Source organism: Microcaecilia unicolor, chromosome 2, assembly GCF_901765095.1.
Source record: "Microcaecilia unicolor chromosome 2, aMicUni1.1, whole genome shotgun sequence".
Lineage (NCBI taxonomy): Eukaryota > Metazoa > Chordata > Amphibia > Gymnophiona > Siphonopidae > Microcaecilia > Microcaecilia unicolor.
In genome coordinates this window covers 559,346,759-559,360,695 of record NC_044032.1, presented here as the reverse complement: position 1 = coordinate 559,360,695, position 13,937 = coordinate 559,346,759, and the positions used below count along the sequence as shown (strand labels likewise).

General features: G+C 41.2%; 1 protein-coding gene across 6 annotated transcripts in view; it reads right to left on the bottom strand.

The window, feature by feature from the left end:
• LOC115461542 (multifunctional protein ADE2) overlaps window positions 1-13,937 on the bottom strand; it is a 192,274-nt gene that overhangs the window by 102,427 nt on the left and 75,910 nt on the right. For 4 of the 6 annotated variants that reach the window (XM_030191416.1, XM_030191419.1, XM_030191418.1 and 1 more), the window contains one exon: window positions 5,431-5,859. The exons of the other annotated variants lie outside the window; for them this stretch is intronic. In XM_030191416.1, the coding sequence (XP_030047276.1) occupies window positions 5,431-5,859 (429 nt within the window). The remainder of the gene's footprint in view (window positions 1-5,430; window positions 5,860-13,937) is intronic. 6 annotated transcript variants of the gene reach the window in all.

Here is a 13,937-nt window from a genome sequence, read left to right as displayed (position 1 = left end):
GCCCGATCCAGGCTGTGGATCCTGCTTCGGGCCTTGGAACGGGGATTGGGTGGGAGCTTTGGATACAAGCCATTTCGAGCTGGAATTCTTGCTCTTCACGCCACTGTCGCTTCTTCTGTTCCTCTTGCCACTGCAGCTATTGGTCTAGCCACTGTCACTCTAGCATGTTGATCTGCCAGATCTCATCTGGTGTGGCATCTGTCCTTGCTAACTCGTGGGTCTCTGTCCATAAGGGATTTGCTCTCACCCCAGGAGAATTCTGCACAGGCCGGTCCTGCAGCTCCTCTTCGCTGTGGTTAACAGGTTGCTCTTGTGTTAGGTCAGGCATCTCCGGTGTCTGCTGGCCACTGCCAGTTGCCATCAGCACGCTGCTAATCTCCTAACACTACCAAAAAAAAAACTGAATGGGGAAAGAACCCTGTTACTGCTGCACTCATTCACTGTGCTCTGTGTCTGGGGGTTACAGATAAAAAACTCTGAGCCACTTAGTGGATGATGACCCTCACCCACACACTGAGTCTGACAATCCTACCATGCTGCCACAAAAAAGAAGGAGAAGGTCTGTCATGAAATGCCTAGCCACCCACCTGGGGCTACACTGCAGCTACTTAGAGGGTCTATCCCCAGCACAGCTCAGGTCTGCCTGCACCTGCCGCTTGTGCTCTACACTAACACCCTCCTACCACTGGCTGGGTCCCAACCGCCTCTGGGCGAGTCTCCTGCTCTCAAGGTGTGTTCCCAAATGATTTCTAGGTTACTGGGGCCACATTCCCAGTGGTCCCACAGTTCCTAGAAAGCACCCATAAACCCAACACACAGACCACCAGGACTCTTAGTCCAGACAAGCAGAGACAATAAACTAAAAATGTTTATTGCCATGAAAATACTGAACAGTGAACAATAAAAACAGATGGAACAAAACAGCACATAACAATAGGTAACTGAATATGGAACAGTTATTAAACTATCTAAACATTTGTTCACTACCAGAAGAGTGCCTGGAGAGTACAGGAAATATAGCTGCTCACAAGTTATCAAATATAACTGTTCACAGGGCCTCTCTCTTTTCTCCCTGGCTAAGACTGGGGAAAAAAGCCAGTTCATCCTATATGAATTGAGCTCCTGGGCCAATCAGACCCCAGAACAACAAGTTTTCAAAAGTATACTGAATCTTACATCCTATCTATGTTAGACTAAAGAAGAAACAGTCATTACTCTGTACCAGCTTTAAACATAAACATGCACCACCTGCTGGCCAAACTAGAGAAATACACTTCAAGAAATAATACAGTTTACAGGCTTAAACCCCACTGTTTTGTCACAGATACCCTGAAAAAAAAAAAAAAGAAGGAAGCACTGAACGAAGAAAAAAGACCAAAGCTAGGGTTACCATACATGTACTGTTCATAAGTATACAGTAGCTTCAACAGCCAACTTATACCATCCCCAAGTAGAAGCTTTACCAGTAGATTCTCAGATCTTAAGCAAGTCTTTTTATTGTAGTACTCAGAATAAACAAAGAAAATCCAATTTACAGTTCAGTTGCTTAGACAAAACTGTTGCCTTCTGCACAGAGTCTGTGTCTAGCCACCCCAGAGGCAAGGAGATGGCCAGAACCTCAGCCCAACTGAGAGGAAAAGTTGTAACACTCAAAGGAGAATAAGGGGGAGTAACTCAGGGAAAATAAAAGGGGAATAACTTGGGGAGATGGTGAAAACTCTTGATGGAATTACAGTAGATTAAGGAGGGATCAGACCCTAAAACAGCAGCTGATCACAAAAGTATGCTAGCAAGACTGGGCTCTCTCACACAGCCTCAAGGAGCAGAGAGGGAGGGCTGGCCCTAGCTCAGAGCTAACAGCCAATAGGGAAAGTTGACAAAGAGTCAATCACAGAATACTGCAAACTATAAGGGGAGAGCCCCAGTACACAGCGCTATCCATTACCCAGACAATGCAATTGAATAATACTCATACTAAATAAACATAACAATACATCCTGCCTCCATGAATATGGGGTAGAACAATACGTCCTCTTTTAAGAGGACATATCCTCCTTTTGGACTTCTTCAAATATGTCCTCCACGTTTTTTTTTTATTTTTAGGAAAATATCCTCTTTTTCTTGTGCCTATGACCCACACACCTACCCGCAAAATGAGTGAAACCATCTCTGGCCTATTCATCAGTCTGGACTCATGTAAAGGCTTTCATATGTATCTCAGAAGTCAGAAGCCAGTCAAAGTTGTTGAGGGATATCCTCTCTTCTAAAATATGCTTGGGCTCAGACTCGGTCAAACTCAAATCCAGAAGTTTTTGAAAAGTAAATTATTACTTACTACTGTACTGTAAGTCAGTCACTGTTTGATGTGTGTTCATTAACTAAAAGCCATTTACACATTTGCTACTATTAAATATTTCTTTAGCAAAGGTAGAAATCATTTTTATTTTTTGTGTCCTCTTTTTTTTGTCTCCGCAGATACGGTGACCCTAACCAAAACCAATGTGATTAGAAAAATAAAATTCCCAGACAGCAAATAGGGGATAAGGTAAGGATATATTGCCATTCTATGGGGCCCTTTTACTAAGCCGCATAGGCACCTACACGCGCCCAACGCTTGTCAATTTGGAGTTACCGACATGCATCAGCTACGTGCATCAAGTGGCATTCTATGCACATAGGTCATTACCGCCTGGTTAATGCATGAGACCTTACTGCTAAGTCAATGGCTGGCGGTAAGGTCTCAGACCCAAAATGGACGCGCACCAATTTTTATTTTGCCGCACGTCCATTTTCAGCAAACTTTTTTTAAAAAAGGCATTTTTTTACAAGCGTGTTGAAAAATGGATCTGTGAGTGCCCAAAACCCGCGCCTATACTACCGCAGGCCATTTTTCAGTACACCTTTATTTTAAATTTATTGATTAGAATATGTTCGCTTTGGGAACGTACAGCATCTCTGTCTTTGTATCTTGCACAGTAGTAGAGGAAAGACATTTCTGTTTCTCTTTCACCAGTGTTACACTGCATGCAGAGCCTGACTACTTGGGGTTTCTGTTTCTAGTTTTTGATTCTGTATTTATTCAGTGTTAGAGTTAAAAACTGGCTCCAGATTTTCAGGATAACTGATTAAGCCCCTGGTTTACTCCTTTGCATGTAAGATCAGGTATAACTGGATTTGGGGTGTTTTGAGTCCTGGGCGTTTTGGTATGGCATGTTACTACATAGATTTTGAATATTTATTTTTCATTGTGTTTTATGTTACCACTAAAGTGCCCAATAGTGGAGAGTTTGTGTTACTCTTACTGAAGTGACTTCAGAATTTGTATATTACATACACTGAGGAGGTAATTTCATGAAGTCATTGTCACATGTATGTGGCCATATATGCCTCTTATAAAATACTCAGGAAGTATCCCATAGTGCAACTAGTTGAAATGAGAGGAAAAATGTACAATCCTATAAAGACTCTCTGCCATATTAGAACAGTTTTATGAGCCCGTAAAACCGTTCTAATATGGCAGACATCAGTGAGCAATAGCAGATAATGGAAACAAGTTGAAGGTCCCTGACACAGAACATGAAACAGGGCACCTCGTTGGACTGAAGTTACATACGTCTACTTTCATTTAAGATAAGCACTTTATTGTAAAGGGCATTATATTGAACTTTAAATGCGCAACAGCACTTTCAATATTTAATTGTTTAATTTGGGGCACGTTAACACATTGTTTTGTGAAGAATACGGTTGATATTTTTGAGCACAAGGAGAGCAAGTACACAAGGAAGCCAGCTGTGACCAGCAGTTTGACAGTCTGGCAACACTATTAGATATTGCCTTAAAGTTGGCTGTGTTAAGAAATTGAACATACTGAGCCTCTCCTTTTTACAATGAATTTATTGAACTTGGTTTGTTAGTCCTTTCACATTAAAGAGAGTCTTTACAGGATCTTATATAATACTGCCGAGAATGAACACTGCCTTGGGTGAATTTCTTCATAAAAGCAGTTAATAAATCTCAATAAATAAATAAGAATGCACCATGAGATGACCAATGTTATAAGCTAATCATCCCCCTTCGCTAGATATTGGAACTGAATATCTGAACTTACGTCAGCCAAGGCATGTTTATCTGCTTAACTTCAATGTTGATGCCCAGACAAGGCTCCGACATTGAACACTGGGTTAGGTTCAGCCTACAGCTGACTGCCACAGGCTGAATATCAGGCAGCATGTGTATAGCAACAACCATGAAATTTTAACCTTGTTGCATCCAATATAGTGGCCTCATTTACTAATATGTGTTATACTTTAATCCATTTAAGCCAGTGTTAAAGTGGTTCAACACAGGTTAAAAGAATACAAACCCCATTATTCTCTGTGGAGTCTATTTACTAAGGGCTCCTTATACAAAGCTGTGCTAGTGATTCCAGCGCAGTAAAATGTGACAAAGTCTATTCAATTCCTATGGGTTTAGTTACATTTGCCACCCTGGAATCGCTAGCGTGGCTTTGTAAAAGGAGCCTTAAATATGGGGCAATTCTATAACTTGGCAGCTTTGTGCCAAGATTCCATCATAGAATACTAGTGTAAGTCAGCATTGCTGGGCCTACATTTAGACATGACCACTTAGGCTACGTCTATGGGTGGCGTAAGTAGGTGCACCTAAGTGTGCATAACTTATAGTATTCTGCGCTCTGCTCACAAATGTGTTCCCTCTGCAGTTGTGTTAAGGCACTTACACACTCCATTGGAGAATAGCATGTACTGCGCTTACAAGTGCATGGCTGCATATACCCAGCTATAGAATTGCCCTTTTTACTCTTAGGGCTGGTTTCTATAAATGGTGCTCCAAATTAGGCACCAGAAAAAAAAACTGGTACTAGGCACTGTTCTGTAAAGGATGGGCACCCTTAATAGAATAGCGTTTAAACGCAGATCTCGCACCTATTGGTGCCAGATTTATGGCAAATGTTCGGAATGCCCCTGACACGCCCATGCTCCTTCCATGGCCACGAAACCTTTCAAGATGCACGCTATGGGAGTTGGACACACAGACTTATAGGATTTGTGCATGCATTTGGCTGCGTGCTATTCTAATTGGTGGCAATTAACATCAATAATTGATTGTTAGCACCCAATTGCTGTTAATTGGCTCGTTAACCAATAAAGTTGTGCGCATATCTCAGGATCACGCCCAAATTCTGGCACATAAATTTGGGCAAACTTTATAGAATCCAGGGGTTAATGCAGATTAACACTTCTTAATTAGACTTAACACATATTAACTCATTCACACGTTAGTAAGAGGTCTGTAACTTTTAGAAATTGATACCTGAAGCTTTAATTACCACCCAAGAATAATGTCTATTAATTGTCAGAAGCTTTCATGTTATGAGTATGATCTAATTCATTTTATGCATATTTTTTTTACCTAGGGAGTTGTTTTCGGCTCTGGAGTCTGTCTGGGCCAGGGATCCCTCTCTCTCTTCTATGTCCGATTGGCTTGATTGCCCTGCAACTTTGTAGCCCATAATAGCATCCAGTTCGCTGAAAAATTTCATAGTCTTCCTGGTGTTCCCCGAGTCATGAGCCTTCTTTACAGTCTTGTACTCGTGCTTCAGGTTTTTGTACTTGGTCCTGCACTGCTTCCAATCCCTGTCTATCCCAAGCTCCTGAAGCATGACTGCAATGTGCTCAAAGATCCTTTTATTTCTCACGCTTCCTTCCAGTTGGTGCTGGATGTTTTTGTCAGACCACAGGTGGATTAAGGCTTTAACTTCCTTAGCCGTCCAGTGCTTGCCTCCTTCAGTTGATATGGCAGGAATGAAAAACTCTGCTGCTGATCTTGCATATCCTGAGCCTAGGAATGAAAGAATGCTTGGTCATAAGAGGCATCCACTGCAAACATGAAGAGAATGTCACAAAAGAAATATGTTGAAAATTACTAGATGCTGCCGTTTCCTGACCCAGCAGTTCTCTTCTGATTTGTCTCCTGGTGCCACGAGCCGTCATTTTTCTCCTGGTTTTAAATATTTCACTCCTTGCCCCCTCCCCCCACACCATATCTTCCAAGCATACTCTACTGGGCCATTGCAGAGCCCACCCTGAAGTCTGCAGAACCTTACACCATGGCCTTAATTCTGATCATCAAGGTATCTCTCCCACACAATAAGCACACTTACTTCCCCCAGAGGCCTTCGAGCATTCCAAGCCCCAATCAACATGTACAGCAGAAACCCTGACCAGGGAATCGAACCAGAAACCTTCCATGTTGTAGTGCCCAGTACTTACCAACTGGGCCAGTTAGGTGTTGCTATTTTTACTATTACCATCAAGTCAGTGGGATCCAGTTGCTGTGGGGTTTAAAATTGGGATTCCTCACTTCTGAGTATGGATACCGCAAGGGACTGGTTTTTGTTCAGCTCTTTTTAACATTAAAATTCAATGCAAAGAAGTGCAAAGTGATGCACTTAGCCAGTAGAAATCCAAGGGAGAAGTATGCGTTACAAAGTGAGAGGCTGATATGCACAGACTGTGAGCGGGACCTTGGGATGATAGTATCTGAGGATCTGAAAGCGATTAAATAGTGTGACAAGGCGGTGACTGTAGCCAGAAGGATGATAGGCTGCATACAGAGAGACATAACCAGCAGAAGAAAGGAGGAATTGATGCCCCTGTAAAAATCGTTGGTTGGCCCCACCTGAGTATTGTGTTCATCTTGCTAAAGATGTAAGAAGACTTGAAGTAGTCCAGAGGAAGGTGACAAAATGGGGATTGCACCAAAAGACATATGAGAAGAGACTGGAAGACCTGAATACATATGTGTCGTTGATGATAAGTTGAAACCTTCTGCTCAGTATGCTGCTGCGGCTAAGAAAGCAAATAGAATGCTAGGTATTATTAAGAAAGGAATGGAAAACAAAAATGAGGATGTTATAATGCATTTGTATCGCTCCGTGGTGCGGCCGCAACTCAAATATTGTGTTCAATTCTGGTCGCTGCATCTCAAAAAAGATATAGTGGAATTAGAAAAGGTGCAGAGAATACTATGTTACTGGTGTTAAAAACTCCAATGTTTCTCCAAAGTTAGATAAAAATTTGACTGCTATCCTGGAATCTTCATTGGAGATTATTACTGAGCGTACAACTTTGTTGGTTACTTTCGCCTTCGAGACCGATAGAAATAATATACTGAGGCTATATTTTAGACATATTGCACAACAATTTTGCGGTTCTAAGATACAGGTGTTTCCTGATTTGAGTAGGTCTACTCAGAGAAGAAGAAAGGAATTTATAGCCTTAAGATCGCGAACTTTGGCTTTAGGAGCCACCTTTTCCTTGAAATTCTCATGTAGATGTTTAATTTCCTTAAATTCTGTACACTATGTATTTTTTGATCCTGCGAAACTGTTGCAATTTATTACTGTTAAAGAAAGAGACGTGGTCAGAACGACCTTAGTTGCTCCCATAGATAGCTGAAACCGCTGATCGGTAGTGTGCTCTATTTCCTCATTCTATGTAACAGATGTTTTCTGATTTTCTCTTTGTATTTTTTTTCCTTGTATCTTGAATTTAAATAGTGGACAAAATTTGAAGTATTTTTTCAACTTAAAACTATTTGCTTGATATGTTTAATTTACTAACATTTTCCTGCATTTATATTATGTAAATGTATATTTGAATATGAATAAAGAAATTTAAAATAAAAAAGAAAAGGTGCAGAGAAGGGCAATGAAAATGATAAAGGGGATGGGACGACTTCCCTATGAGGAAAGGCTAAAGTGGCTAGGGCTCTTCAGCTTGGAGAAAAGGCGGCTGAGGAGAGATATGATAGAGGTCTATAAAATAATGAGTGGAGTTGAACGGGTAGATGTGAAGCACCTGTTTACACTTTCCAAAAATACTAGGACTAGGGGGCATGCGATGAAGCTACAATGTAGTAAATTTAAAACGAATCGGAGAAGCTTTTTCTTCACTCAACGTGTAATTAAACTCTGGAATTCGTTGCCAGAGAATGTGGTAAAGGCGGTTACCTTAGCGGAGTTTTAAAAAGGTTTGGACGGCTTCCTAAAGGAAAAGTCCTTGGACCATTATTAAATGGACTTGGGGAAAATCCACTATTTCTGAGATAAGCAGTATCAAATGTTTTGTACTTTTTTGGGATCTTGCCAGGTATTTGTGACCTGGATTGGCCACTGTTGGAAACAGGATGCTGGGCTTGATGGACCTTTGGTCTTTCCCAGTATGGCAATACTTATGTACTTATATATTCTAGAGAGGAGGGACAGGGGAGATATGATACAGACATTTAAATACTTGAAAGGTATTAATATAGATACAAATATTTTCCAGAGGTGGGAAATTGTGGGATATAAGCACTGTAAAATAAATAAATAAATAAATAAAGTGGTAAAACTAGGGGACATGAATTGAGGTTGCAGGGTGGTAAGCTTAGGAGTAATGTCAGAAAATTATTTTTCACGGAGAGGGTGGTTGATGCCTGGAATGCCCTCCCGAAGGAGGTGGTAGGGAAAAATACTGTGGCGAAATTCAAAATGGCATGGAATGAACACAGAGGATCTCTAATTACAAAATAAATGGTATAAAAAACAAAACTTAAAGGGTTGCATATGCGTTTGCGTGTCAAGAGGTGCTCAGATGGCAACTCTGGATGTATCAACTAAGGCCAATGCTGGGCTGGCTTGTACGGTCTGAGTCCTGCATACAGCAATCCGGTTTAGGATGAGCTGTAGAGAGCTTCAATGGAAACTCCGGTAATATAGAATGTCAGGACAGTACCGGGCAGACTTTTATGGTCTGTGTCCCGCAAATGACAAGATGGATTTGGATAGGTTTTGACAACAACTCCAGTAGTTGGAACATAAGGACAGAGCCAGGCGGACTTCTACGGTCTGTGTCCCAGAAACAACAAAGAATGGTCAAGTATATAATATCATGTTCACTGTTGAGTTAATCTAGAATTGAGAATGAACGTGACTGTTGGGCAGACTGGATGGATCATTCAGGTCTTTATCTGCCGTCACTTACTATGCTACTATATTGTAGAAGAGCTCTCTGGGAAGGTTTACCTCTTTGTGGATGATACCAAAACCCATAATAGGGTAGACACCCCTGAAGGTGTGGATAGCATGATACCAGGGATCTAGCAAAGTCTTACATTTGGCAGCTAAGATTTAATACTAAAAAATGCAGGGTCACACATTTGGGCTACAAAATATCAAGGCAGCGATACAGTATAGGGGGAGAAGTACTTCTGTACATGAAAGATGATTGAGACTTGGGGATGATTTTATGTGATGATCTTAAGGAAGTCAAATAGGTAGAAAATGTGACGGCAAAAGCTAGAAGAATGCCTGGGTGCATAGGGAGAGGATTGGCCAGCAAGAAAAAAAAGGTGATAATGCCTCTGTATAAGTCTCTGGTGAGAACTCAGAGTACTGTGTATAAAAACTGGAGACTGCAACTTCAAAAAGATGTAAACAGGATGGAGTCGGTCCAGGCAGCAGATACTAAAATGGTCAGTGGTATTTATCAAAAAGTGTATGGGGTGGACTTACAGATATCAATATGTATACTTTGAAAGAAAGGCGTGAGATATGATAGAGACATTTAAATATCTCTGTGGCATAAATGCACAAGCGGCGAGTCTCTTTCAATTGAAAGGAAGCTCTGGAATGAGGACATAGGATGAAGGTGAAAAGGGACAGTCTCAGGAGTAACTTGAAGAAATATTTCTTCGTAGAAAGGGTGGTGAATTCATGGAACAGCCTCTTGGTGGAGGTGGTGGAGATGAAGATTGTAGCTGAATTCAAGAAAGGTTGGGACAAGTACATCGGATCTCTAAGAGATAAGAAGGGATAGTTGATGGTATGGATGGACAGACAGACTGAATAGGCCACACTATCTTTATCTGCCTTCATTTTTGATGTTTCTGTGTTTAAAAGCAGATGATAAAACTCTAGGCCAGGCTTGTCCAATCTATGGCCCATGGGCCAGAACCCAGCCCACCAAGTGCTTTTGTTTGGCCCTTGGAAGCTTGGCAATTCGTGTGGTCCTTACAGTGGGATTCCTGCTTCCCTGCCGTGACTTGGCTCTCTGTAAGTATGACATAAAACGGAGAGGGTCAAAGTACACAAAAGAAGCAGCCCAAGAAAAAAGCACAAAGGGAACTCAAGACAGGAACAAGTGTGCTTTAATAAACCAACGCCTGCCTCGAGGTCAATTCCGCCAAAGTACACTAAGTGCATAAGTCTGAAATCACAGAACGTATGTAGTGGCAAAACACAATAATAATAGTCCGCTCAGAGAATTTGAAATCCAGTGTCTGGAGTGGAGCAGAACGCCAAGAGATCGTGCCAAAAAAAACCCCAAATGCCAGAGACTTATACAGAGGCATTATCACCTCTTTTTTCTTAACGATGCTTGTTCTGACCCTCCGAATGTTACAAAATATAAAATGTGGCCCCCAACAGAAAAAGGTTGGACAAGCCTACTCTAAACACTGGTATCAAAATGTGAACATGTACGTGTGATCACAATGTCCAAAAATGGAACGGACATTGCTTTATAATTCATCTGGAGACAGTATATTGATATTTCTCTATTGTGGGCAGGTAACGTACATCTTTTAATGAATTTTTTTTTTTTTACAATAGCTGCATTCCATGTCCAGATCAGTATACCGGTACAAGTAGTGATTTTATCAGATGCTGCTTATATGTAGAAGCAGCAGCAGCAGCAGCAGCAGCACACAGAAATTCTACAAAAGGGTGTTCTTGGGTGTCTTTCAAAGCATATGTATATTTCATAATTTAAAAGAAGAATATAGGTTTACTGCAGAAAATTTCCACATCAGCATTTAAATTTACTTTGAGTCACACATAATTCGTAGCTAACTGCTCGTGTTGACCTTGAATTTGGAGGGCTTCTTGAAGGTTAAACAGGCTTACCTCTCAGGAATACAAAACCACCTTCAAATACCAAAAGTTTGTGTTTCAGAGCTCATTTCAGATGTTCAGTTTTACTTCTGCATTTTAACCCCTAAGTGATACTGTTCGGTTTCCAAACATTTGCCTTTATACAGTAAAATGGCTTCTTTTTTGTTGTATCTATCACTAAATCCACGTTTTTGGTGCCATACATAATTATAAAAGGCTTCATTTTCAGCAAGCCTGTTATAAAATACTAGGCAGCTTTTGAACTCACAAACCTGAAAATCCATTTTCCTGACCTAGACATCATAGACAAATCCCATCATCTAAGAATATCAGTGTAAGGTTTGCCTTGAGCTACTACTACTACTACTATTTAGCATTTCTATAGCGCTACAAGGCATACGCAGCGCTGCACAAACATAGAAGAAAGACAGTCCCTGCTCAAAGAGCTTACAATCTAATAGACAAAAAATAAATAAAGTAAGCAAATCAAATCAATTAATGTGAACGGGAAGGAAGAGAGGAGGGTAGGTGGAGGCGAGTGGTTACGAGTCAAAAGCAATGTTAAAGAGGTGGGCTTTCAGTCTAGATTTAAAGGTGGCCAAGGATGGGGCAAGAAGTAGGGGCTCAGGAAGTTTATTCCAGGCGTAGGGTGCAGCGAGACAGAAGGCACGAAGTCTGGAGTTGGCAGTAGTGGAGAAGGGAACAGATAAGAAGGATTTATCCATGGAGCGGAGTGCACGGGAAGGGGTGTAGGGAAGGACGAGTGTGGAGAGATACTGGGGAGCAGCAGAGTGAATACATTTATAGGTTAGTAGAAGAAGTTTGAACAGGATGCGAAAACGGATAGGGAGCCAGTGAAGGGTCTTGAGGAGAGGGGTAGTATGAGCTCTAACATGGTTCGCAAGCAACACCTCAATTTACTTATAGCTATAATAACTGGAGCAGCTTTTGAAAAATGTAATTATCTCCTGTATTTAATTCATGAGATCTATATAAGACCATAAGAACATAAGCATTGCCATACTGGGTCACACTGAAGGTCTCTCAAATCCAGTTTCCAACATTGGCCAATCCAGGTCAAAAGTACCTGGCAAGATCCCAAAAAAAGTAAAAACAGATTTTATGCTGTTAATTCCAGATATAGACAGTGGATTTTCCCAAGTCCGTCTTAATAATGGCTTATGGACTTTTCTTGTAGGAATTTGTACAAACCTTTTTTTAAACCCTGCTAAGCAAACTGCTTTTACCAGAGTGAAGATGTTAACTTGAAACAATGACCTAAAGAAATGTTCAATTATGTTGCTTGAACACAAAGCACCTGAAGGGAGAATATCTCATCACAGATGAGATGGGGAATGTGCTTCCACAATGTTCATGTAGAACTGTCCTGCAAACCTAGTGTAGAGCAGAAGCTTAAATATCAGAAAAGATAAATGCAAGGAACATTCTTCTCCCTTGCGTCCATTTTATTAAAGCCACAATACCTAGTTCAGTTGCGCTTGAATAATGAAGAAAACATGATGAATCCTGCGAAGGGTCCTGGTTATATTCTGAAGCAACGCCTAGGAGTGACAGGAAGATGATACTAATTATGTGTCTCTATGGGGAAAACAATTTGAAGTCATTTCTCTGGGTTAAATCATACTAAACCCAAGAAAATAGGCTGTATTTGATACATGTCCACCTCTATGTGTTAGATATAGCTAAATATATCTATATTTGTCAATATTCTGTCTCAGAGATGCCAAGTTACCCAGTTCTAGCCTGTTGAATTTTTGGCCAGTCCTGGTTTTGAACTTACATCCCAAAGCAATTTGTAGTGCCCCCCCTTTTTTAATGTTTATTCTACACTTGATATACCATCTTTCTGTAGATACAGTCAAAGCAGTTTGCATTTACCATTTTTTGCAGGTACTTTTCTGTCCCTAATGAACTCACAATCTAAGGTTATTTGTACCCTAGGACTTACCCGGGTCTCTCAAGGAGATACGGTAGGAATTGAACCCAGTTCCCCATGATCACAGCCCACTGCACTAACCATCAGGCTGCAGAGGGATCTGAATCCAGTTCTCCAGGCTCTCAACCCACTGCACTAGCCATTAGGCTTGTCCTCCACTGGTATTGTGGTTTTAATAAAATGGATGCAAGGGGGAAGAATGTTCCTTGTATTTCTCTCTTCTGATAATTAAGCTTCTGCTCTACAGTAGGTTTGCAGGACAGTGAGCCTGATCCTGCCCATTGAAATCAGTGCTGCAAAAATGTATATAAAACACAGAAAATCATTAATATTATCAATTTTATACACTTAGATATACCTATACAATATATCCTTGTTTGGTACTCTCTGGGAATGTTTCCTTATTAACCCCTTCTCCTGTTCTCACTCAGGGGCCGATGCAGAAAGGCTCATGTTAGAACTGGCTCAGCATGTGGTTCTACCATGAAAACAGCGATCCAAAATACTGTGGCATGCTATAATCAGTGAGCATGAATATGACTGCTGCATTAAAATTGTGGCAGTAATCTTTAGCTCAATGCTAAATGTCACCCATCCTGTTTGTGCCTGAGTGGTGATTGGCTCAGGCACTGACAGGAAGGGTGAAAGTTTAAAAAAAACCCAAAAACAACACACGAGCCATGGGCAAAAAAGCATGCCATCAGCATTTTGCATGAGCCCCCTCCAAACCAATGCTCAATACACTGTCCCTCTGACCCAACACCCCCTTCTGCCGTGACCCCCCCAAAACATCCCTGATGTCTAGTGGCACCCACCCACTCCTCCTGCCCTCCCTCTGTCCCACCCCAACCTGACTTGAAATGATTTTTAAGAAGTCCCTGTCTACTGATATTCCTCACCTTCGACCCTTCCCCTGAACCCCCAAGACCCTATACTTTAAATGAGGCAAGAGTGATGCTACCATCTTGAAAACTGGCATGCTGTTTAAGGGAAAAATTCCTCTATATGGCAGATTGACCCTAC